This window comes from Notamacropus eugenii, chromosome 2 (assembly GCF_028372415.1).
Source record: "Notamacropus eugenii isolate mMacEug1 chromosome 2, mMacEug1.pri_v2, whole genome shotgun sequence".
Lineage (NCBI taxonomy): Eukaryota > Metazoa > Chordata > Mammalia > Diprotodontia > Macropodidae > Notamacropus > Notamacropus eugenii.
The window spans coordinates 137931032-137954364 of record NC_092873.1 but is presented as its reverse complement, the minus strand read 5'-3'; the positions used below and the strand labels follow the sequence as shown (position 1 = coordinate 137954364).

At 37.6% G+C, this 23333-nt stretch overlaps 1 protein-coding gene across 4 annotated transcripts in view; it reads right to left on the bottom strand.

The window, feature by feature from the left end:
• ADGRB3 (adhesion G protein-coupled receptor B3) overlaps window positions 1-23333 on the bottom strand; it is an 897850-nt gene that overhangs the window by 5569 nt on the left and 868948 nt on the right. For 3 of the 4 annotated variants that reach the window (XM_072642564.1, XM_072642567.1, XM_072642565.1), the window contains 2 exons: window positions 17152-17187; window positions 2553-2657 (listed from right to left, as the gene is read on the bottom strand). In XM_072642564.1, the coding sequence (XP_072498665.1) occupies window positions 2553-2657; window positions 17152-17187 (141 nt within the window). The remainder of the gene's footprint in view (window positions 1-2552; window positions 2658-17151; window positions 17188-23333) is intronic. The other variant, XM_072642566.1, reaches the window with a different exon arrangement.

Here is a 23333-nt window from a genome sequence, read left to right as displayed (position 1 = left end):
GAATTCTGGAGGAATGAGAGAGAGTCAAGTCCTTGAAGGCAGTGTTTTTATGGTGAGGAAGCCTCAGAATTTGGGTAGGGGGAGTTAGAAGAGATCAGGAGAGTGAAGGCAGAGGTGGCAAGTGGTAATAGTCAAAGGGTACTTGCCAGCAAGGTACTGCTTTCCTAATAAAACTCTACAGATGGGAAAGGGAGTACAGAGCACCTGCCTTCATGGTAAAATGGTATAATATTTGTAAAGTATCTAGGATGTAGGTATTTGTAAGACCTTCCTCCATCACTTTTTGCTTTCTTCCCTCCATCCCTCTCTCTCTCCCTTCCTTCCTAGAAATACTCAATGTATTAAATATTTTTTGCACAATGTAAAAATCCCATTTCTGTATTTTCCACCTGATATGATATCTTAAACCACCTGGCTTCTTTCTGTTCTCATTTCTAGACTTGTGTCAGGATGAGACCCAGTTCTCTGAGGGGGATGGGTTTAGGCTGCAGCAAAAAGGACTTTGAGCGGCTATTTGGGTGTGACATGTCCATACATATATTTAAAAGAGAAAGAGGAGAAATTCTCTCTCTGCAGATCATTAAACAATGATCTCTCAGGAGTGATTTTTATTTGATTTGACCTTGCCTTGAGCAGTGAAAATGGCTGAGAGAATCAAGTTTCCTTCTATTCATAAAAATTTTTATTATTTTATGAAATTACTATCATTTAGATGTTATAAGTTAGTAACCAGGTAAAAAGAAAAATCACCTAACTGATATTTTTAAATGTCTTTTCCTACCCAATTAGAAGATTTGTCAGCAATAATATACCACTACAAATAATGTGACTCAATTAGGGGTAATGAATTCATATCTTACAAGTTTATCGTCAATAAAACAGCATAAAGAATACTTTTTTTCCTCCATTCTTGAAGAGTTAGGGTAATAATTATCTATTAAAGACAGATTTCCCCTCCCCTATCTTCCATTTAATGCAGTAATAAATGTTTATAGACAACAGAGAAATTTAAGTAAATAGAGAAAAGTCATGCCGCTACAGAGATGTTTAATCAGAAGGGCAATAGCAACTGTCAGGATACTGAGATCCATATATTTGCACCATTAATGACTTAATCCTCAGACTGGAGACTAAGAGGGAAAATCAAGACTGTATACAACACTGGTTAGCCAGCTGGCTTAGTTGCATGTGCCTTCTGGATTTGATAGGTGACAAAATATGATTTCTTCAATTTATTTCAAATTCAGCTTTATTCTTTTTGGAGGAATTGGTGAATTTATTTCCATCTAATCTCAAAGCAGAGACCTGTGTTAATGTCATTTGTTGGCCAAAAATTTGTGCCCAAATGGTTAGGAGGAAGTTGAGGGTAGTAATCAATTTTTGAGTATCAAATGTCTGCTATGAGTACAGCACCATTCTAGGCACAATGGGAATACAAAATAAGTGTAAACTAGCCCTGCTTTCAAGGAACGTAAACTCTTTGAAGGCTAGATGTTCCAGATAGCTGGAACAATCACTTGTTAACTAGCCCGGCAATGACAGGAGTTCGACCTATCACTCGATCTGATCTGAATAAAGTTAGGAATTCTAAGAGGTGGGTATTAGAAGGAAGTGCATTTTAGCATAAGAGGCAGTCATGGTCAAGGCACAGAGACAGGAAATTGAGTATGAGGGAGTTCCAACAGCATCTTGGTAATGGATTCTTTGAACATGGCAGGTTATGAAATAAGATAAAAAAAGATGGTAATGAAATCTTTGAACATGAAAGTTTATGAAACAAGATAAAAAATAGACCTCAGTCCTTTTTTTTACCTGTCAGCCACAGTTACTGCATAGTCTGGAGGATTCTGGTTGGGGGGAAGGAAGGAAGAGTGCTAAAGAGATGGGACTCAAATTGGATGTTGATAATGCTTAGGTTTTGAGTAGGCAGAACTTGGAGGGAAGGGGATTCAAGGTACATGGGGTAATATCAGGCATTAAGATCCGATTTATTAGGGTGGTTGTAAAGAATAATGAGAGGGCTGACCAGCTGAGAACAGTGTATGACCTTGGACAAGCCAAATCTTTGGGACTCAGTTTTCTATTCTATAAAATAAGACCCCTTTGAGGTCTATGTGAAGGTGGTATAGTAATGTATCATGGAATTTGTTCTGCATCAGTGGAGGAAATAAATACAACATAGGTCTTTTGAAGTCTGCTTTGCATCATATAAATAAGTCTTTGCAAAAACGCATCTTCTCCCTAATAATAAGTGAGGTCATTCCACTGCATAAAGACAGGTGGTTCTTTCACACTTGTCAGCTAAACCATTCATTTTGGTACCTAATTATACCGGTTCATGGATGAATTCGTCCCATTTTTATGGGTGGACATCTGGGCTAGCCAGGAAGATTGTGAGCTTTGCACGGGCAGAGATCATACCTTCTAGTACATATTCCATCTACAATCCCCTGCAGCAACCTATTGGGGTCCTGAGAACATAATACAGTGGGTGGGCTTTAATTACTTGATATACTCAGTGAATTAAGCTGACTAAATAAGAGTATACTCACCATACTGCTTGTATTTGGTATGTCCCGAAATCTGTCCAAAGTCTGAAATTTCTGATTTAGCTCCTGAAATAGTTCCATATGTCTCTTCCTAGTATGCATGACCTTCTGCAAGAGAAGACAGAATGGTTTTCATTCCTAATTGGATTTCTGCCTTTTTTTGGGGTAAGATTCATTATTTTCTCTTTGCTAATAAGGCAAATTGAATTTGGCAGGAGCCAGGGGGTCCCTGTGGACTCCACAAATGTAAATGAGTTCCACCAAATCTCCTCTTCGTCTCTTATTCAGCAGTTTTTATACATAAAATATTGAATTTTCCTTCTACTTACAAGACTGCCAAAAAATAGTTTTCTCTTGTGCTCGTATAGATGTATTACACATGCAATTATCACCTCAGTGTAAGATTTTCATCACTCAAAAGTTAAAACACTTTTTAGCAAAATTGTAATGATATAAAGCAATATATATGCATATATGTTTACAATATATATGTATATATATATATATATAAATCTGGATGTATGAAGTACATGAACCCCTCAATTCTTGGTAGGAAAATATTACTTCTTATGCTTTCTTTCTATAAACATTAAAATCTGCTCTTCCTGCCATAAAGGCTGACCCAAGACATGACAGTGGCTGAAATGTATATAATGTCTAAACTCTTTTGTGTAATTGCTGAAGGTTGATGTAGTTTCATAGAAAAGAATCTGGCACATCAGTTTCAAACACATGAAGTCTTTCCAAATCCCCCTTTATCCCAGGGCTTTTCCTCTGCTGATGATCTCCAATTTATCCTGTACGTAGTTCATTTGCATGTGGTTGTTTGAATACTGTTTCCCTTATTAGACTGTGATCTCCTTTAGAGCAGAGACTATCTTGCTTTTCTCTGTATCTGCCACACCGTGCGGTGACTATCTCCTAGAGGAGTCTTAAAAATAATAAGAACAACTGACTGATTGAGAAGGAGGCACAAGGCAGTCATTTCTCTGTTCCTTTCCCAGTTGTACTCCTAACTCTTCCTGAGCTTCTCTACATTGACCTAGATGCCTTCTCATTCTGGAGGTTCACTCTCCCTCTATTTCAGACATCAGAAGTACCTGCTATCCCTGTGGCCTCTCCCTCTGATTAATTGGTGTCTCCCAGGAGACATAAGTAGGAGGCCCATGCCAGCCATGCCCTCCATACTGGTGCCTTCGTCAGTTCTCCCCTCTCCCTGCCACCTGCATTTTAGCTTCCTGTTCTGTGTTGTATTCCCCTATTAAAATGTAAGCTCCTTAAGGGCAGAGACTATGTTTCTTTCTGCTTATAATTCTATTTACGCTGCTCAGCATAGTGCCTGGCACACAGTAAAGGATTAAGAGATTCTTGTTACTTGAGAGTGACTTGAAGAAGCGCTTCAATTACTTAAACAAAGTAGTCATCAGGGTTCATGGGATAAAATGTGATGAAATTCAGTAGTTCCTAAAAATACATAAGCATCCCATTCCAAATTCTTCATACTACCCCACTGACCCACTTCTCTACCCTCAAATTTTAATGCTATTAATATTACAATGAGTAATATGGTTAACAAATGTTTTCTTGTGATGTTCAGAGGGTTGTGACATAATGAATACAAGGCTTACCTGGAGGAAAGGTAGACCTGGGTTCAAATTCTGACTCTGGTGATCAGGGGTAAATCACTTAACCAACTTTCTAAGCTGGCAGCTTTCTAAGACTCTAAATTACGGATAAGTTGTCTGTATGTATCTGTATTTGTAGAGGGATTTTTCACATCAGGATGTTTTCTAAACTCATAAAATCATTGCTATGCTCCACAAATACATATATGGTCTTTAATAATTCAGGGGAATCTATTTTGCACTGAATTTTTTTGAGAATGCAATCTTAATAAAATAAGAAGAGTAAGAAAAGAGTTACATAAGCAATACCATGAATTTGCAGGAGGCAATTTATAAATGTTGACCAGAAAGAAGTCATTCTCAGCTCTTGAGGATGGGAATCAGAATTCAAATAAAATTATCAATTTTTAGAAAGCAGAAATAAAGGAAGATGGCATTAATATTTTCGGTGTTCCTCTAGGGCCAGATATAAAACCTGTTTTTTTATGCTACAGTATGTTCAGTCATAGGATTTCTGATTACTTCATTTGAATAGGATAATACAGGGATAGGGACTAAACCTGTGATTTAGGGAAGTCTTGATAAGGAAAATCCCTCCATCAATGAAGGTTATTTCCCTTCTCTGCAACTTATAGTCTTAGAGTCATTTTGATCTCTGAGAGGGTAAGTGTCCAGCCCAAAGTCCCATAACCAGTATGGTATCAGAGGTCTATAGCTCATTTGCATACATGTGCTGCATCAGCAAGGTTATATGCCTAACTTAAGTACCATTTGAACACTGGGTTCGGAACTAAATAGCTAATTTAATTTCTCAACACAAGGATTTGTTTTGAAAATGATAAAGTGATGTATCTTTGCCTAAAGGTCTATGGTGTCTACTTGTATCCCCAGAAACACTCATAGAGTATGTTTTGGCTTCTTCAGGAACAGGAATGAAAATGGACCATGATAATTAAAATTTTAATTTAATAACATGAAACGATTTTCTTTCCTACACCAATAGCAATTCACATCTTTTATACACAGTAAACTTGGAATTAAGCCACTGTCTTCTCTGTTCATTCTACTTGTATGTGAGAGATGTTACCACTTAAAATCTCATAATACCCAAATAATCCCAACCCTTGACATTTTTAGCTCCAGATATTAACTGATGACAAATCAGATAGTTGAGGACAGGAAAATGGCAGCATTATTCATGATAATAGGATGAAACATAGCAAGCAGTTATAGAGCCATTAGCTTCACATCAGTTGTGGGGAGCATAACGGAAACAGCATGGCAAAGCTTGGTGAAGAGCCACCTTGCAAATATAATTTGACTAGTGATAGATGGTAAAGATTTATGGGAGGGAGAATATGATGAAAGTAGCAGTGGATATTTTAAAACACAACCTGGCCTTTGTTGGCAAATGCAATACAGTACATCCTGTTTAGGTAAGGTAGGAACAGTTTTTTAAAAATAATAACAAGTGTTTGGTACCAAGTCCAAGTCTATTAAATAAACTGAGAATAGATATCAAAAGGCTTGAAATAGTTTGGATTGTAGAATCTTGGCTTCAGTTCTAGCCCACAACATGAGTTTTCATTAATGACTCCCTATTCACATTTTTTTTTTCAGCTGGGGCAAAACAAACATCTCATTGGGACATTTTCCTAATTGATTTCAAAAATAGCTAGTATTAATAAAATAATGGGAGACAGTGTAGTGTAGCCTTGGAATCAGGAAGACCTGGGTTCAAGTCCTGCCCCAGAAACTTACTAGTTATGTGACTCTGAGCAAGTCACTTAATATCTGTCTGTCTCAGTTTCTTCCTCTGTAATACAGGGACATAATAGCTCCTACCTCCTAGGTTTGCTATAAGGCTGTAATGAGATACTATTTCTATTGATACAAATGCTATCATTATCATGATCATTATTATACTGTGTGACCCTGGGCAAGTCATTTAACTTCTCATTGCCCCCAAGTAATGAAGATTGTAAATTACAGATGAATTTCTGCTGTCAGTGCAGAGAGTTCTCACATCAATGGAAATACTGGTCCAAGCCAAAAACAAAGAGAAATCAAACATCTACCCTATAGTGTAGCAGGATCACATTTTCTAGGGTTATCTTTTCCAATAAAGTCAAGCTCCCTTCATTAATTTCTCTGGACCTCAGTTTGCTCATCTGTAAATTGACACTGTCTCTGAGGTTCGTTTCAGCTTTATATCTCAGCTGTCTGTGATATAAAAGACCATTTTCTTTACTTCTTGGATCTTTTGGGTGGGTGATAATGAGGGTCAAAGCTGTAATTTCAATTCTCTATGAGGAAACTCCCTCCACCAATGAATATCAATATTTACTCTTCAGTTTATAATTTCAGGCATTTAGTTGTATGGGGGCATCAATGATTAAGGGATTTGCCCAGGGTCACTCAGTATATGTTCATGAGAGAATTTGAACCCAGGTCTAATTGACACTGTGCCAGACTCTTGATGTACTAGATAGGCAGCTCCACTTCTTTATTACTTACAACCAATAGAACTCCCTCCTCCCCCGCCCCTATGGACGTTTAGTTATTTCTTTTCTTCCATTTTAGTTTATATTCCCCTAATTTCGATCTTTTTTAATCAAGATTTTTGAAGGTTTCTTCTTTTTCTTACTGGACCAGTTCTTCCTTTCCGCATTTCTTTCTTCATTTGCTTGCTATTGAGTTGGTGTTTTAACCTTATGCTCCTGCAATTTTAAGTCCTTCACTTTCGATTTCTGCCCCTTTGATAACGCTCAGCCTTGACACACCTCAATCTCTATGGCTAGCCTCTTGAACTTATTTGTCTATTCATTTTCTTCTATTTTCTTGATCTGGCTAGTCGGCAGAATGCTTTAGTAGAAGCAAAGCTACTTCAGCATCAGTAGGGAATACACCTAGCCCCAACTCTATTCTAGGAAAAAGAAGATACTTGGTTTTCTTGGAGAATTTCTAATCACATTTTGATTGAATGGGGATTATATATTGCATGAACCAGTGCTCATAGAAATGGGATTCATGTGAGGAACTCAACAACGAATTTCAGAAGGCACTTTGAGGACAGAGAATTCTACTGTATACATAGTCACAAAATAACATTGGAATGACTGCAGACCTTTCTGGATATAAAATACAACATATGCTTTGTTAGCGGTTCTCAGTAAAAAAAAAAAAAAAAAAAGAGTACACAGAAATTATTATTAGAATCTATAGAAAAATCTGGATGCCAAACATTTGTATTCCTACCTTTCTACCTGGAAGCATTTCCTTATTAATAGGCCTAGCTGTCAAGGAATCATTGGCTTTTCCAGAATCACCTTGACAGTAAATGCTAAAAGCAAAGGGCCCCCAGAAGTTCTGTGAGAAGTATGCCAATTTTTTCCTTCACAGCATCCGTCACATCTGTAGCCTTTGTTCTACTCAGTCAGATACTGTCAGTCCAGCAACAAGCAATCATTATATGTCAGGCACTGTGCTAAGTGCTGGGGATTCAAAGAAAGGCAAAAGTGGTTCCTGCCTTCACAAAGCTTACTTTCTAATAGGGGAGATGCTCATGTAGCCTCCACCTTAGTTTAGGCCCTCACTATCTCTTGCCTGAACAATTGCACCAGCCTCCTAATTGGATATTCTGCTTTCTGTATCTTCCTTCTCTATGTGTTTTCCATACAACTGCTAAAAGAATCTTGCTAGAGCATGAAATTGACTATGTCATTCTCCTGTATGATAATCTTCAGTATCTCTCAATTGCCTCCAGTATAAAATGCAAACTCTTTAGCTTGACATGTTAAATTCTTTGTATTGTGGCTCCTGTTTATCTTTCTGAGAGTATTCAGCATCATTCCACTTTATATTCCAGCCAAACTGGCCTATCTCCTCCTTCCCAAACTTGGTATTAATCTCTTTGCCTTTGCACAGAGTGTCTTTCATTCCTAGAAAACACTCCCCTATTTACCCCTGCTTTTTAGAATTACCAGAATCATTGAAGGCTGGGCTCATGAATCATGGCCTTTGGGAAGCCTTTGCTGAACACCTCAGATATTAGTGCTTTCTCCCTCCTGCTCAGATTTTCATCAATATACTTATCCTTTTATACTTAATTCTCCCCCCACTCCAAGTAGAATGACTTTTGAAGCCAAGGGCTGTTTTATTTTCTTTTTTCCTTTGGACACTCAGCACATAATAGACTCCCAACAAATGCTCCTTGAGCTCATGATAAATCATGAGCACAAAAGAAGAAAAACGAACCAGGACATATATACAGAGAGAGTGGTGATGAATTTAAAGGGTAGAAAGAGATATATTTTGTTTGGACATGGCCAATGAGAGAATTTGATTTTCAGGACTATGCAGGTATATACTGAGGTATCTGTGTTTTGGGTCTGACTTTTTTATTTGCTCAGTGGGAAGAAGTGGTATGAGAAGGATGGATGAAATTTTTAAAGAAAAAGATAAATGCCTATCAATTAAACTGATTTGGAGAGTCATCTTTTAGGCTACTTAATCCTGCCAGCATATTGGACCTTTCTTCCATGGTAGCTTGTTTCACTACAGTCAGGTCTAATATATGTCCAAATGAGTGTTGAATGTATGCATGGGTCACATGATCCCAGTTCTGCCCCTCACTGCCTTTGGATGTTAGGAGAATCACTCAATGTCCTTAAGCTTTCATTTTCCTCATTTATACAATTAGAGAGCTTGACTTGATGATCTCTAGAGTTGTTTGCATTCTAAATTCATGATACTATGTTCAAGTAAATTTCCTAATCTTATCACAAGTTCAGTAGTTCCAAATGGTTAAAAATGACTATTTGAGAAGAAATTGCCTGTAGGCATGGATGATCATGCCAAAGAGAGCATCTAGCCAGGCAGCACCCCTGAAGAAAAGACATTTTTGCCCTAGCTTTGGCTATACTGATTATAGGTTTCACAAACAGCAAGGATTTCCTTTTGCTATTTATTTCCATTACTCATGCTTTGGATGGTTTTTCTCAATCTAATTACAAGTTCTCATGTGTATTTTCCTTAGTCTGCTTTTCTGGTTATTTTGGTATTTTATTGGCACTGGGGTTATTGTGGAGAAGTATTTTCTACCTCTTTTTCTCTCTCCTCTCACCCTTCTCAACTTTTCTGAAACCATCTTTTCCCACTTGTTTTTAGAATAATCTTTCTAAAAGCTGAGGTTTGACACTACCCTGTTATTTCATAAACTCCATTTGCCCCCTATCATCTCCAGAATCAAAAGTAAAATCCTCTGGTGTTTAAAGCCCTTCATAACTTGACCCCGTCCTACCTTTCCAGTCTTCCCATACTTTGTGTCTCCTTGTATCTACCCCATGACCCAGTGACATTGGATTCCTTGTTTTCCTTTGCACAAGACATCCCAAATCCTGAATTTGGTTATTTTCACTAGTTATTTCCCATGCCTGGAATTTTCTCCTTCCCCATCTCTCTATCCTTCCCTCCCTTGCTTCCTTCAAGTTCCAGCTAACTTTGTATCTTCTATAACAAGTTTTTTTCACCAAATCCACTTAATGTTAATGCCTTGTCAACTTATCTTGTATATATCTTTTTAAATACATATTTGTTAGTATGTTGTCTGCCCCATTAGACCGTGAGCTCCTTGAGAGATGGGTTTTGTTTTTTGCTTTTCTTTACATTCTAAGAACTTAGCACAATGCCTGGCATATAAGATGTGTTTCTTAAATACACGTTAACTGACTGACAGAAAGAAGTGGCTACTGGGGGTGGGGGAACAATTTATTTATTTGCAAATTTATTTGTAAAGTTCCTAGCATTTCTAAAATCACGTGATTAAAATAAATAATGAAATGGAGCCTACTAAACATTTCTTCCCTACTTATGTCAAAAAAAAAAATAACTGGACTCTGATGACCAGCATTCTCCAGTGCTAAGTCTAGCACTTAAGTCAAATAATGTAGGACTTCTGCTATATGGATTTGTAAAATCCATATTGTTCAGGTCAGTATTGCCAAACATCTTTACCAGAAACTACTCTGGACATGGGTTTTCTGAAGACCTGCTATCTGACCTGTGGCACACATCAGGGTGATCATTTGTTGACTGACTTTTGCGTTGTAAGGTAGAGGTGCTTTGGGACAGACTGCAGCAAGTTTTATAATAACAACAAACTGGAAAGCCCCAGTAATTATAATTTAAATTTTGGACACAAATGATGCCCTTTTAAGACTGATACACCACAGAAAGTACCACCAATCTTTGGACTCAGAGTAACTTTAAAAAAAATTCAGTTTTGGTTTAGAAGGAAGATTCACAGTTTTTGGAGAGATTTTTGGTTTCACAATTAGGAAAAGATTTTGGGAAAGGATAAAGAACAGCTGATCTTCACTTGTTCCATTTATAGTAGCAGGAAATCGATTTAAATCAGCCTTATTACTTGCTGAGAGTGAGTCAACATTTTGCAAAACGAGTCTGTATTCAATACCAACTTCCTTCACTTCAGATAATGTCTCGAGAGTCAGGTAGAAAAGGGCTCGATTTTAGGAAGGTTAACAATTGGAGGGGTGCTTGACTAACCTAAAATAAAGTAGTCAGGGTGGTATAGAGGCAAGAGCAGTAGATCAGTGCCTGAAGAAGCAAGTGTGAATCTCTGCTCAATTTCTCAGTGTTTACATGACTTCAAGCAAGTCTCTTTCTCTTTGAGTGTCAAAGAATCTTAGATTTAGAGACTGAAGATGCTAGATTGTCATCTAGCTGAATCCCTTAATTTTTGAGATGAGGAAACTAAGGTCCAGAGAGGTTAAGTTATTTGCCTAAGGTTGCACAGTAAGTGGCAGATCCAGGCTTTGAACTTAGATTTCCTCATTCTAAACCCTGCATCAACTGTGAAATGAGAGGATTCGACAGATGATCTAGTCAAAGGTCCCTTCCAGCTCTAAATGCTATTGGACATTAGGTTTAATCCTCACAAAGGAAGGGGAACTTTTCAAAGAACAGTAATAGGAAATGGATTTGGCATTGTCGGAGACCATGATATTTCACCTAAACAAAAATGTCCAGATAACTAAACATTTTTAAGTGACAAAGTATTATTTGAATCACTTTTGATAAAAGTCTTTTAGGAATGGACCACACACTTCCCTTCCTTTTTAAATAAAGTATTTGTTCAAATTTCAAACAAATTTGTTGTTCAGTTGTGTCTGACTCTGGGTTTTCTTGGCAGAGATACTGGAGTAGTTTGTCATTTCCTTCTCCAGCTCATTTTATAGATAGGGAAACTGAGGTAAACAGGGTAAAATGACTTGCCCAGGGTCGCACAGCTTGTAAGTGTCTGAGGCCAGGTTTGAACTCTGTAAGATGATTCTACCTGATTCTGGGTCCAGCACTCTCTCCAATGAGCCACCTAATCACATACTTCTAAATAGAGAATACTGAACTTAATTCCTTCTTGATAATTCTAGACATCAATTACCGTGTTATACTGTGACACAGGGTTGTCTTCAGAGACTATTGAGATAGCATAGACTAAAAGGACCTTGCTTCTTCTTCATGGTCTGTCTCTTGTTTTCTTGTCTTGCCTCTAATATGGTTCTGTATCTTACATCTAATTTTCTGATAGAGGGCCTGAGACCAGTCTTGGTGCAAACACAGTTCCTTAATATTCAAGAGCTTTACTCTCCTGCTAACTTCTCAGGGTTTTTGGATAGCTGAAGTATCTAAGAACCTTGTCTTCAGAAGAAGAGTGTTTCTGTTTGAACACTGTGATGCACTGAACATTATTACTAAGGGGAATTTTGGAATCTCTGAGAAAGAGAGCAACCTGTCTGTGACGGGTTGGAAATAATTCAAATTCAAACAGCTTTGCTGTTTTCTGCATTATTACTATTATTATTTATAAAGCTAGGTAGTATAGAGGATGGAATGCTGGATCTGGATTCAGAAAGACCTGAGTTCAAACCTGACCTCAGACACTTAACAGCTGTGAGAATCTGGGCAAGTTATTTAACTTGTTTGTCTCAGTTTTTTCTTCTGTAAAATAGGGATAATAGTAACACTTCTTTCCCAGGATTGTTATGAATGAAGTATGGTATTTGTAAAATGCTGAGCACAGTCTCTGGCACGTCAGAGGTACTCAACAAATGTTTATTTCCCTCCCTTTACTCCTTAGTGATGCACACCTGATTATTTCTTCTCCTCTTGACTATTTTGCACTGAGTTATCTCTTCATAGCAGGCTATCATAAACAACTTTGTTTTGGATATCACAGCCTAAACTAATGATGTAATGGAGGATATGGATATGAAAGGAATGGGGGTTAATGTTTGAGATGCAGCTTCCCTTGCCTTCAGTCCACATCTAGACATGAGACTGATTCTGTGCAACTGTGAAAAGTTGTATAATTTGCTAGTGGCTATCTTTCTTCTCTCCAAATTACAATTTCAAAGCCTATAAGAAAACTGAAAAAGGATCTAAAGAAATTTAATAAACTGCCTACCTTATCTTATTTTTTATCATCACATACTGCAACTGTTTTGTGTTACAGGTGTAAAATTGTCAGCTCAGTGATATGGAGAGGACCCTCACACTTCCCTCTGCTGTTTCATTGTGGCATTGAGGTGATGATGATGGGCTCTCAAAGATAGCGTAATGAAGTCCAAGCTCCAACAGGTCTTAGGGAGTTGGAAGGGCTTCAGTTATGGGTCCAGGAGTATGCTGTACAACCCTCACGTGAGGATTGGTTCTTAGATGCTCATTACCGATGAACTGGTTACCAAGTGATGAATTGTTTTTATCCACAAGATGACAAAGATCATCTTCCTGGACAGGGGTTTGCCGCCTACACTGGTGAAGGTAGTGCCCAATACAACAAAAGGATAGGGGCAAAACATGTAATTTCATGGGTATAGGGAACTCTTGAATGAAGAAACACCCTCCACAAATGTAGCCAAGACTTTCTTTTCAACTCTAGTCTTAGAAAGTTGCTTAGATTCCCGAGAAGGTAAGTGATTTGCCAGAGTATGTACCAGGAGGTAGGATTTGAATTCAGGTCCCCTTGCGGTTGGCTCTCTATTCATCTCTGTGACCCTGGGCAAATCAAGTTGGCCTTATTTTCCATATCTGCAATAATACATACTTTCCCTGATTGTTGTGAGGACCAAAGAATATCACATATTTAAGTGGTTCGCCAACCTCAAAGCCCTATATCAACATTTCTTAACCCTTTTTACGTCATGGCCCCCTTTGGTGACTTGGTGAAACCTAAAAATGTTTTTGAAATGTATAAAGTTACAAAGGAAACCAAATATATTGAAATAGAGTTATTGATAAATGTTTTTAAAGTTCACAGATCCCAAGTTAAAAGCCTATACTATTGTTATTATATATTATCATATTATACATCATATAATCATATATAATGTATATAATTATAATATATAGTAATACATGTTATTATCCCAGTATCTTGAATCTGACAGCAATGATAATTATAATAGCCAACATGTACAGTGCTTCAAGGTTTGTTATATATGTTATCCCATTTGATCTTTGAGTGATATTATTTCATTTGGCTATATTAATAAAATCATGCATTCCCAGAGAACTGAAATGAGCATGGAGAAGGTCGATATACATAGGATGGCTGACTTGCCAGGACTTATTATATGATGTGGCAGAATTCTGTGATTTTCTTTAAGGTACCCCCAAGGTCAGTCCGTTTGGGGAGAAAGCTACTCTAATTTTGACAGTGAAACCAGTTAGTCATCATTGGCTTGACAATCGGAGTCCAAAATGGATTTTTTCCTTGTTTCTTTCTCTATATGCTCTTGACAGTGGGCAACTAGCTTGTTTACAGGTTGTAGGAATGCATTAAAGGATCTCAGGAAAGCACAATTGGATCTGAATACATTTATGAAGTTGATGCATAGACAAGAGGGTACAGAGTTCAGTGTTTGCTCTATTTATTCCAGGAATACAGGGCTGTCTTAAAGGAGACTTGTTTGACAGAGCTTTAGTTAATGCATTACATTAATGTTAACTCTCATAAAGGGGTTTTTGGATACCATAGATGACTGGATATTATTCTATCTGGTATAAACTGTAGAGGCATGAAGGGGGAATGCATTCAAAAGACCCAGAGGCAAAGCAAGCTCGCCTAATTAGAACTGTCTTAGTGGGAACACAAAGAAATCAGGGGGTGGGGATGGAAAGATTCCATGTGGGTGTCAGGGAGCTTGAGGCAAGCAAACCCAAGTAATCTGTGTTAGAGGGAGAGGGGGAACACATTGTATGTATCTTGTGAATGATCACTTAGGAAGGTTCCATATTTCACATAGTAATAACAAAAACACATACATACATCTTGCTTCAGATTTGGCAATAAATAGTTCCTGAAAATAAAACAAAGCCCATACTCCCTAATCAGCATTATATCCTCAGATAAATGCCACTTTCAGATGAGGCTGTATTATATAACACTCAACTGTTTATGAAGGGAAAACTAGCTCTTTCCCTGAAGCATGCAAGTAACATTATTTAGGTTTTCCTGAATCTCAACACAATATAGCAATCACATAACAAACCCAGCAATTATACAGCTGAACGAAGTGTCCTGGTTTCTGAAGCATAACATGTGTTGGTCAACTAGAAATGTATTGATGATAGGATGATTTGCATCTTTGAATTAGGATGCAAAAATTTTGTTCTGAGGCATGGGAAGAAGCATTGGTTTACTGTATCTTGGTACCAGTTGCCGTAGAGAACATTCTAAAAGAGAATGGAATTCCCAATGCCTTGAATGCCACAGCATGATTCAAGAGTCTTTTAAAATTCTTTGTGATTATATAATTTAGGTTGGTTGCATAGTAATTTGATTTTATAATTAGTTTTGTTATTAAATGCCTGGCACAGAGTAAGTGCTTAATAAATGCCTGTTGATTTTTTACTTCTGGGTTATATTGGGTTACTTTGTCCCTTTCCTATTCTCCTCTAGTTCAGATGAACAAAAGATCCCATTTTGTTCCCGAAAACAAAGTTGCACATCTTAGGAGTAGATAACATGACATTAAAAAAAATGTGGTTTTGGCAATTTTTGGAAACATTTGCTACTGAAAATCAACAAAAGCATTTATAAAAATGGAGAGTTTTTAATATTTCTCTATTTGAAGCTATGCTCTGTTGTTTTATGCTAAAAATCATTTTGCCACCCACATTTCTAGGGGTATGTGTGAATTCTATCATGTTGTTTTCCAATGCTTGTTATCTGTGGGTAGAGCGCTGATCTCGAAGTCAGGAAGACCTTGGTTCAAATCCTATCTCTAATACAACTGATGGTGTTACCCTGGGGAAGTAAATTAACCTTTCAGTGCTCCAGACAATTCCATCTCTCTAAGGCTTCATGAAGCTAAGAAGATGCCCACCTAGGTTGAGGGAGATTGTCTTCCTCATCTCAGAGACCTCTATGCTAATGAAATCACAGGTACAGTCTCTATCCCTATAGGACATTTACCACCTGTATGACCTTGGACAAACCACCCATCCTGTTTAAATCTCAGTTTCCTCATCTGCAAAACATTAGGTGGTTGGATTAGATAATCACTGAGTCGTCATATCTGGGACAGATTGTCTATCACTGCTTTGAATCATTTAGTCTGAGAAGATGGTCTATTTCTCCTTAGACACTGTTTTGGGGAAAAAAAGTCTGCTCAGCCACTAGTAATTCTGAAAAATGACAAGCAAGTCTAACCTCAGGCTTACAATGTACTTTGTAAAATGGACTTTTACATTCGTATCCAAGTAAGTGTTTTGATTCAAACAGAAAGTTTCATTTAGCTCTGTTTGGAAGAACTTCTCCCCTGAGATGTTTGGAAATTGTCCCTAGGTTTATTGAGTTCTAAGTAATTGTTGCAGAAGTCCAAATATGCTTAGAAAAATGTGTAACAGATTACCCTCAATTATGTCAATAGGATATAATCTTATCCAATTAGATGCATAAATAAAACCCTAAAAATCATTAATTTGGTATTTAACAGAAGCTGTTCAAATAGTGCACTGGCAGTAATTTCCAACATCTATATTCCATTGCCAATATCATTTTGAGACAAATTAGAGAATGAACATTTTTTTAATCTTGTTTATATGTTTGGAAACGTATTTTTTTTAAACAAAGAAGCACAGTGGGTAATGTTAGCTTTTGGAAAATGGAACCTAGGTGTATAAAGGAAAACATAAATGATGGAAATACGGGGAGACATTGGTGACTGTGCCAATGATAAAAACTTCTCCCAACAAAGCACAATATGGCAGAATATATGCCAATATAAAAAAGGTGGTAGAGGAAAGGAAAACTCATCAACAATTTAATGGGATGTTTAGAGAATACCAGTACAAATAAGGGTAGCCAGGAGGAAATGGAGTCAGAAGACCTGGGGTCAAAGCTTAGTTCTGCCACTTATTAGTCTCTGGATAGTGGGTTCTTTCTCTTCTCTGAGCCTCAGTTTTCCTATCTATAAAATGGAGATTTTGATTTTTTGCACTATCTACCCTCTTAATAATGAGGAACTTATGTTGCAAACCTTAAAGTTTTATATAAATGTGAGCTCTCTTTTACTGAACAAAGTCTGGTGGAAGTAAATTATTTGACTAATACTCCCTCCCAAAAGCCTCCATTATCCCTCACCGCCTTTCTGCTATGACCATTCATTCAGTTTTTTTTCAAAGTATGTTTTCCCTATCTTCACATGATTTTGGTTTGTCAACAGATCTGCTCTCATCCTGGAAAATCTCATTTCAGAATATTCTTAAAGCATCTTAAGCAACAAATAATTTTGTTAACTACCAAGTGTATAGTATGAATTATTCTTAAATATTTTGGGGTTTGCTTGATGTTATTAGAAAATTAAGTCATCTATCTATATAGAATGTTAAGTTGAGGTATTATCTTTTATAGTTAAATAACTTAAGATACAAAATAATTCATGCAAACTTACTTCAAAGTCAAGGTCCGAATATCGTGATTTTCTTCTCTGTTAGGCATTAAAAAAAATGAATTCAATAAAATTAGGGTTAGCCATGCAGGTAATTTCATTAATTTCAATAAAGACGCTCAAGCTTTCTTTCCTAATTAAAATTTGGTGTTAGAAATATTTCTTTTCACAAAGGAACCCATGCATGTTATGATTTAAAATTATTTCTAGAAACTTGTCACATACTTTAATAATTATTTTTGGGAAAAACTCAATAAAAATGCACCCCTCCACCCTGAATTACTATGATTTAAGGAAGTATACATTTTTATGTTAAAAATTCACTTGTATTCTCAACAGGTGTCATCCTCATTCCTTGTATCTAGCTCTAGAAGTAACAGGTTTTTTTATCATTTAAATTCATCTCTCTACTACTCAGTATTGAAAGAATGTTAATAGATATTCCTCAAGCAGTGCAGACAAACACAGGGAATAAGAACCCTGGAAAGACTGAGTGGAAACCTGATGCTTTCGTTGGAATCCTCCTAAACCTGCCTCTCTGTATGACCTTCAGAAGGGAAGACTTTGCTACCTCCCCTAAACACATCTATAAGATCTCACTGCTTAATAATCCATTATGTGAGAAAATTCTAATTGTTAACCTTGGGAACAACAGGATTCTTTCCAACTTGATAAAATGATTTAGACCATGCTACATATTTGGGACAAGTTTTATGAAAGTATCTTATTCTAAGCTATTTAATCTTCATGGTCTTAACTTTTTAACACAATTCCTGAGATCTGAGATCTTTTTTTTTTTTTAAAAAAAATCAATTTGTGTTCCTGAAATCAGATGCAATATAAATCTGGAAAACATTTAATTGTTGATACTGGAGTTGTACCAGGGATATTTTCAGTGAGTGTACAAAGACTGAGCCTAATACTTTTATTCAATTATGGAAAGCAAGTTATTCTATCCTCCCAAACCATATAAGACATACTATCGGGGCACTGATTTGTCCCAAGGCTAGTTTTATCTGAACTCAATTAAAAAAAAAAGATGAACATAATAAGATAGGAGTGGTAGCAATAGTTAACAGCAACAATTATACCAACTGATAGTTAGGAAGCACTTTAGGGTTTGCAAAGTGCTTCACGCATATTATATCAAGAACCCTGGACATTAGTGTGTTATAGTGGAATTCAGGGGAGCTGATTTCTGACTCTAGTTGGTCAATCACGACCTAAATCACATATGGCTTTGGGCAGGTCACAATGGAACTCTCTGGTCCTCAGTTTACTCATCTGTAAAACGATGGGGTTGGATTAAATGACCTATGAGGTCCTTTCCAGCTCAAAATCTAGACTTGTGTTATCCCCATTTTACAAATGAGAAAACTGAGCTAATGGAAGTTAAGTGACTTGCCCACAACCAGAGACTGATTCCAAATATGGTACCCTTTTCACTGCATCACATTACCTCACAATCGCTGAATCTGGGGCATTCTTAGTATAGATAGCAGTGAAAGGAGAAAGGTCTAGATGGGCTTGTTCAGTCATTTTAGTTGTGTCCAGCTCTTCGTGATTCCATTTTGATTTTTCTTGTCAAAGACATTGGAGTGGTTTTTGTTTCCTCCTTCAGCTCATTTTATAGATGAAGAAACAGGTAATCAGGGTTAAGTGACTTACCCTGGGTCACACAACTAGTAAGTGTTTGAGGCCACATTTGAACTCATGTCTTCCTGACTCTAGACCCAGTGCTCTATCCACTGCTCCACCTAGATGCCCAGCTACATGGGCTTAAAGTTGGTAAATGTGGAATGGGCCTTTTGAGATTCTGAGGCACTAACAAAGCAATTGTCTATGTTGGAAAATTTATTCTTTGGACCACCTAGTGATTTTTTAAAAAAGATTTTCAAGACAAAACCAGACTCTTTAGGCAATTATAACTTCACATCGGAGTAAAAGCAACTTGTAAACCTTTGGGCACATTTTTCCTGCTTCATCTTTTCTTCCCTTTCTATCCCTTCTCTTCCCATATTCCCTTCTCCAATGTTTATATGCTTCACTTCAATAAACATAACAGCCAAATACTAACATCAAAGTGGGAAAAATAGTTTTAGTTATTGAGTATTAGGATAAATATAGAGAAGCACAATAAAATGTAGCTTATTGCAAAAGAAGCCTGAGGTAGCGATAAACTAGAATGTAATAAGATATAAATATTATACCTTAATACAAAACTAAAATGAGTCAGCCCTCCAGGGAGAAATATACCAAAGGACATTTCAGTAGATAGAAATCTAGACACCAGAAATCTTTTAAAAAATAAATAAAATGAAACAAAAGTACTGTGAACTCATTTTAATGAACTGCTCCAGACCTAATGCCTCACTTGGATTGAAATTTGTGAGAAAGTCCAGAAAGGAAGTACTCTGTTTTTTTCCCTGGGAAATGAAGCATTTTAAGACCATTTTATATCTTGTTTGCAACACTCCTTTTCAGTAGCACTAGTAATATGGTATTGTGGATGAAGAGAGGTTTGCAAAATGGTTTTAAATACACCTTTCCCCACCCCAACCTCCTCTGGTTGCTTGTATAGTGGAAACTTGTTTCTGGTATCCAGCATCCCACTTTACTACAAGATGTTCAGAAAAATGCCAATATTGCAATTCAGTTCTTGGACCATTCAGTCTTCTTGGCTTTATGACTTAACAGGCCATTCTGTAAGTATATGTTAAATAGAGTTCTTTTCTAGTACAGCAGAGCCCAAGCTCCAAACATTCATGTTTCAGCAAAGCATCTCAGCACATTAGCTGTGAACTTTGCCTTTGTGTTCCAAAATTAGACAGTGTAAGATTTGGAGGGGAAAAAATGGGAAAGGGTAGACCTCTGTAACCAAGGGGCTCTTGGGTGGCAGGCATCTGGGGTCCTCTGTGGCCACAGGTCATCAAAGCCATACTGCTGCCTGGTTAGCTTCTGAAAACTAAGATGTGCTGGCTAAGAGATGGGAGCGGCTGCTAACAGCTCCATCTGTTATTCATAAAAGGCAGGTTCTGCTAAGAGGAATACTACACATAAATTCTGCTTCTGTCAGCAGATGTCACCTATGTCAATATGAAATATTGGAGAAAATAGGGGTTTATTTGCAGGAGTAGCTATCTATATTTGATTTCATTAAAATTTAATTTTCACATAAGGGGAAAGCAGAAACAGCAGCAGGAAGTAGGACTTGAGAAAGTACAAATGAAGCAAACAGATTTTAATAAAAAAAGAATCCTAAGTATTGATGACTGGGGGTGGGAAAAGGAAGACTGGAAGTTGAGGGGTGATAAACTACATATGCAGTATGACAAGATAGCTTTGCACAGAATTCAAGAAGGTGTATCACTGGTCAGTTTGCCATGATGGAGACCAAGGGCACTCAGGCTCTTTGTCAGAAGGTTCTACCTTCTTTCTCTAAAGCTTTGAAATTACTCGGGGAGAAAAGGATGGGGGAAGTCAAAGCCAGGCTTGGAAGCAGTGCTGACTATAAAGCCTGTGGGCAAAGCAATCAAGACTCTCCTCCCTGCTGAGAACCCTGGGAAAATGAGGAAAAGGGGGATGTGGTGCTGCCAAATACCCTTGGAGAGCCACCAGGTAAGAGAGAGCACTTGATCTAAAAATCAATTTGGATAATTCAGTCAAAGTTAATTGAATCAAATATACAACCCAGATGGTAAATCAAATTTCTGAGTCAAAACCTAGAAATGCCCCTTAAGATGGGTGTAGGGTAAAAGGAGGTGGCTGGTAGTGACCAGTAATAAAGTTTTATGACAAAACTGATTATTTCTAAAGCGTGGGTCTGTTCCAGAAGCTTCAGTGGCTTCTATTGCATCTGGGATACAAGAAATCTTCTGTTTGGCATTTAAAGCATTTCACAATCTGAATCCAACTGGTCTTTCCAGACTAATATCACACTACTTTTCTTCCTGTACTTTACATTCCATCTAAAATAAGCTGTCTGCTGTTCCTCAGACACAATCTCTTATGTCCCACCAGGATGACTTTGCATAGATCTGGAATGCTCTCTTATCCCTACTTTTTCCTACAAGGATCAGCTTAAGCACTCCCCCCCCCCCCTTAAGGCTTCTCTGGATCCTCACAGATATTAGTGATCTACATGAGAATCACTCCTGTGTGTCTAGAACAATAACTGCCACGAAGCAGCTACTTAATAAATGCTTAGATCTTCACCCCCAGGCAAGTGACTCACCTCAAATCGCTACCTCCTGGATTCCCTGGCTTATATCTCTTTTTCTCCTTCATGCTGTGAAGCTGGATACAACACCCCCTACCACTACCCATCTACTCATGTACTTCCTTCAGATGACCTCTCTCCAACCATAGATATTCCACACAGACTCTTTTTTTCAATGGCAAGCATATTCCTACTCCCTTATAATTTCTATTCCAATGATTCTGAATCCCCCATTGCCTCTGTGCAAAACTCATTCTCTGTCCCCATACCACTCCCTTATTTATATACCTTGATCCCATTCTTCCATTGTCCTACTCTAGATAAGGTCATCCCTTTCACTGTGTCTTCTGGAATGCCCATTCCATAGTTAATAAACTTTTATTCACCTTAAACCTTTTCCTTTCTCAGTCTTTCCATCTGGTACTCCTTGAGATTGGCTCCTTCCTGGTAACACCGCATCCCTGGCAGCCCTTTACAGCCCTGGCTACACTTTCATACTCCTAGACTCACAGGTTACATTGCAACATCTCCTCTTTTGAGGATTACACAAACCAAATTTATTTCTCAGTTAAAATCCTGGTAGTTATTATCTACATTATCTATCTCCCTCCAGGAGATAGACCCTCAATGAGTTCAGTGCCAGGGTCACAGTCTCTCTCTCTCTCTCTCCTAATTCCTTTTCCCATACCTGGGCACTTCAACATACAAATTCATGCTGCACCAAATACCTAACCTACAAATACCTAGTCAGACTCCTCAGTTCCTCAAACTACTCAGTTCCCATAATCTAATCCTCTGTTCCATCTCAGATACATACAGATGATTTTACTATCACTTGTAAATGTCCTGCTTCCATATCTATGAACTCTGAAATTCCTGTATTTCAGCATATTTTATCATTCTGTCTTTCCCTATACCTTATACAGTTCAATTAGAAGAGGTATTAGATTGACTACCAAACAGAACATCTACAGAGCCGTTGTGTTGACCTCATTGTTTATATGCTTGTGAAACATGGACAGTCTACCAGCACCATGCCAGGAAACCAGTTCACTTCCATTTGAACTGTAGTAGGAAGATGCTGACTATCACCTGGCAGGATAAGGTAGCAGACACTGAAGTCCTTGCTTGAGCTGAACTGCCAAGTATTCAAACTGCTTCAGAGAGTGCAACTCTGATGGGCTGGCCACGTTGTTTGAATGCAAAATTTACACTTGCCAAAAAGACTATTTTATGAAGAACTTGCATGGGGCAGGCAATCACATGGTGGCCAGAAGAAACGATACAAAGACACTCTCAAGCTCTCTCTCAAGAACTTTGTTTTTGTCTGTGCGACATGGAAGACAATGGCACAGGACCGCTCAGCATGGCGTGTCCACATAAGAAAAGGTGCTGTGCTCTTTGAGCAAAGCACAATTGAGATAGCACAAAGTAAACGCAGGATGGGCAAATTTGGGATATCCACCCCAAATATTCATATGGAATATCTGTGCCCAGCCTGTGGTAGAGCATTCAGAGATCATATTGGTCTGATCAGCCACAGTCAGACACACTGAAATTTCCCTTTACAAGGATGATGTCATTTTGATCCTCTGTGAAGATGAAGGACACCAACCAACCAACCAATACAGTTCAACTATACACTATCCTCTACTTGTGAATCCCTTGTTCAGTCATCCTATTAATCTTGACTTGTCAACTGTAACCCTGGACTCCTTTGTTTCTATGCATATACTGATGAACAGAGCTAAAGAATATCGCAAAACCATGCTTTTTTGGGTTTACTACAGAAGTTTATCTAAGCTTACCTGTGTTGTAAATGCTTCTTGTTTTCCTTAAGTTTCCCATGGAATCCCATTTTCCTACCATCTCAGATGATCATCTTGCCTCATATTTAAGTGAAAAAAATTGAAGACATTCACTGATAATTCCCCCTTTTCATTTCACATCATTCAGATATTTTTTA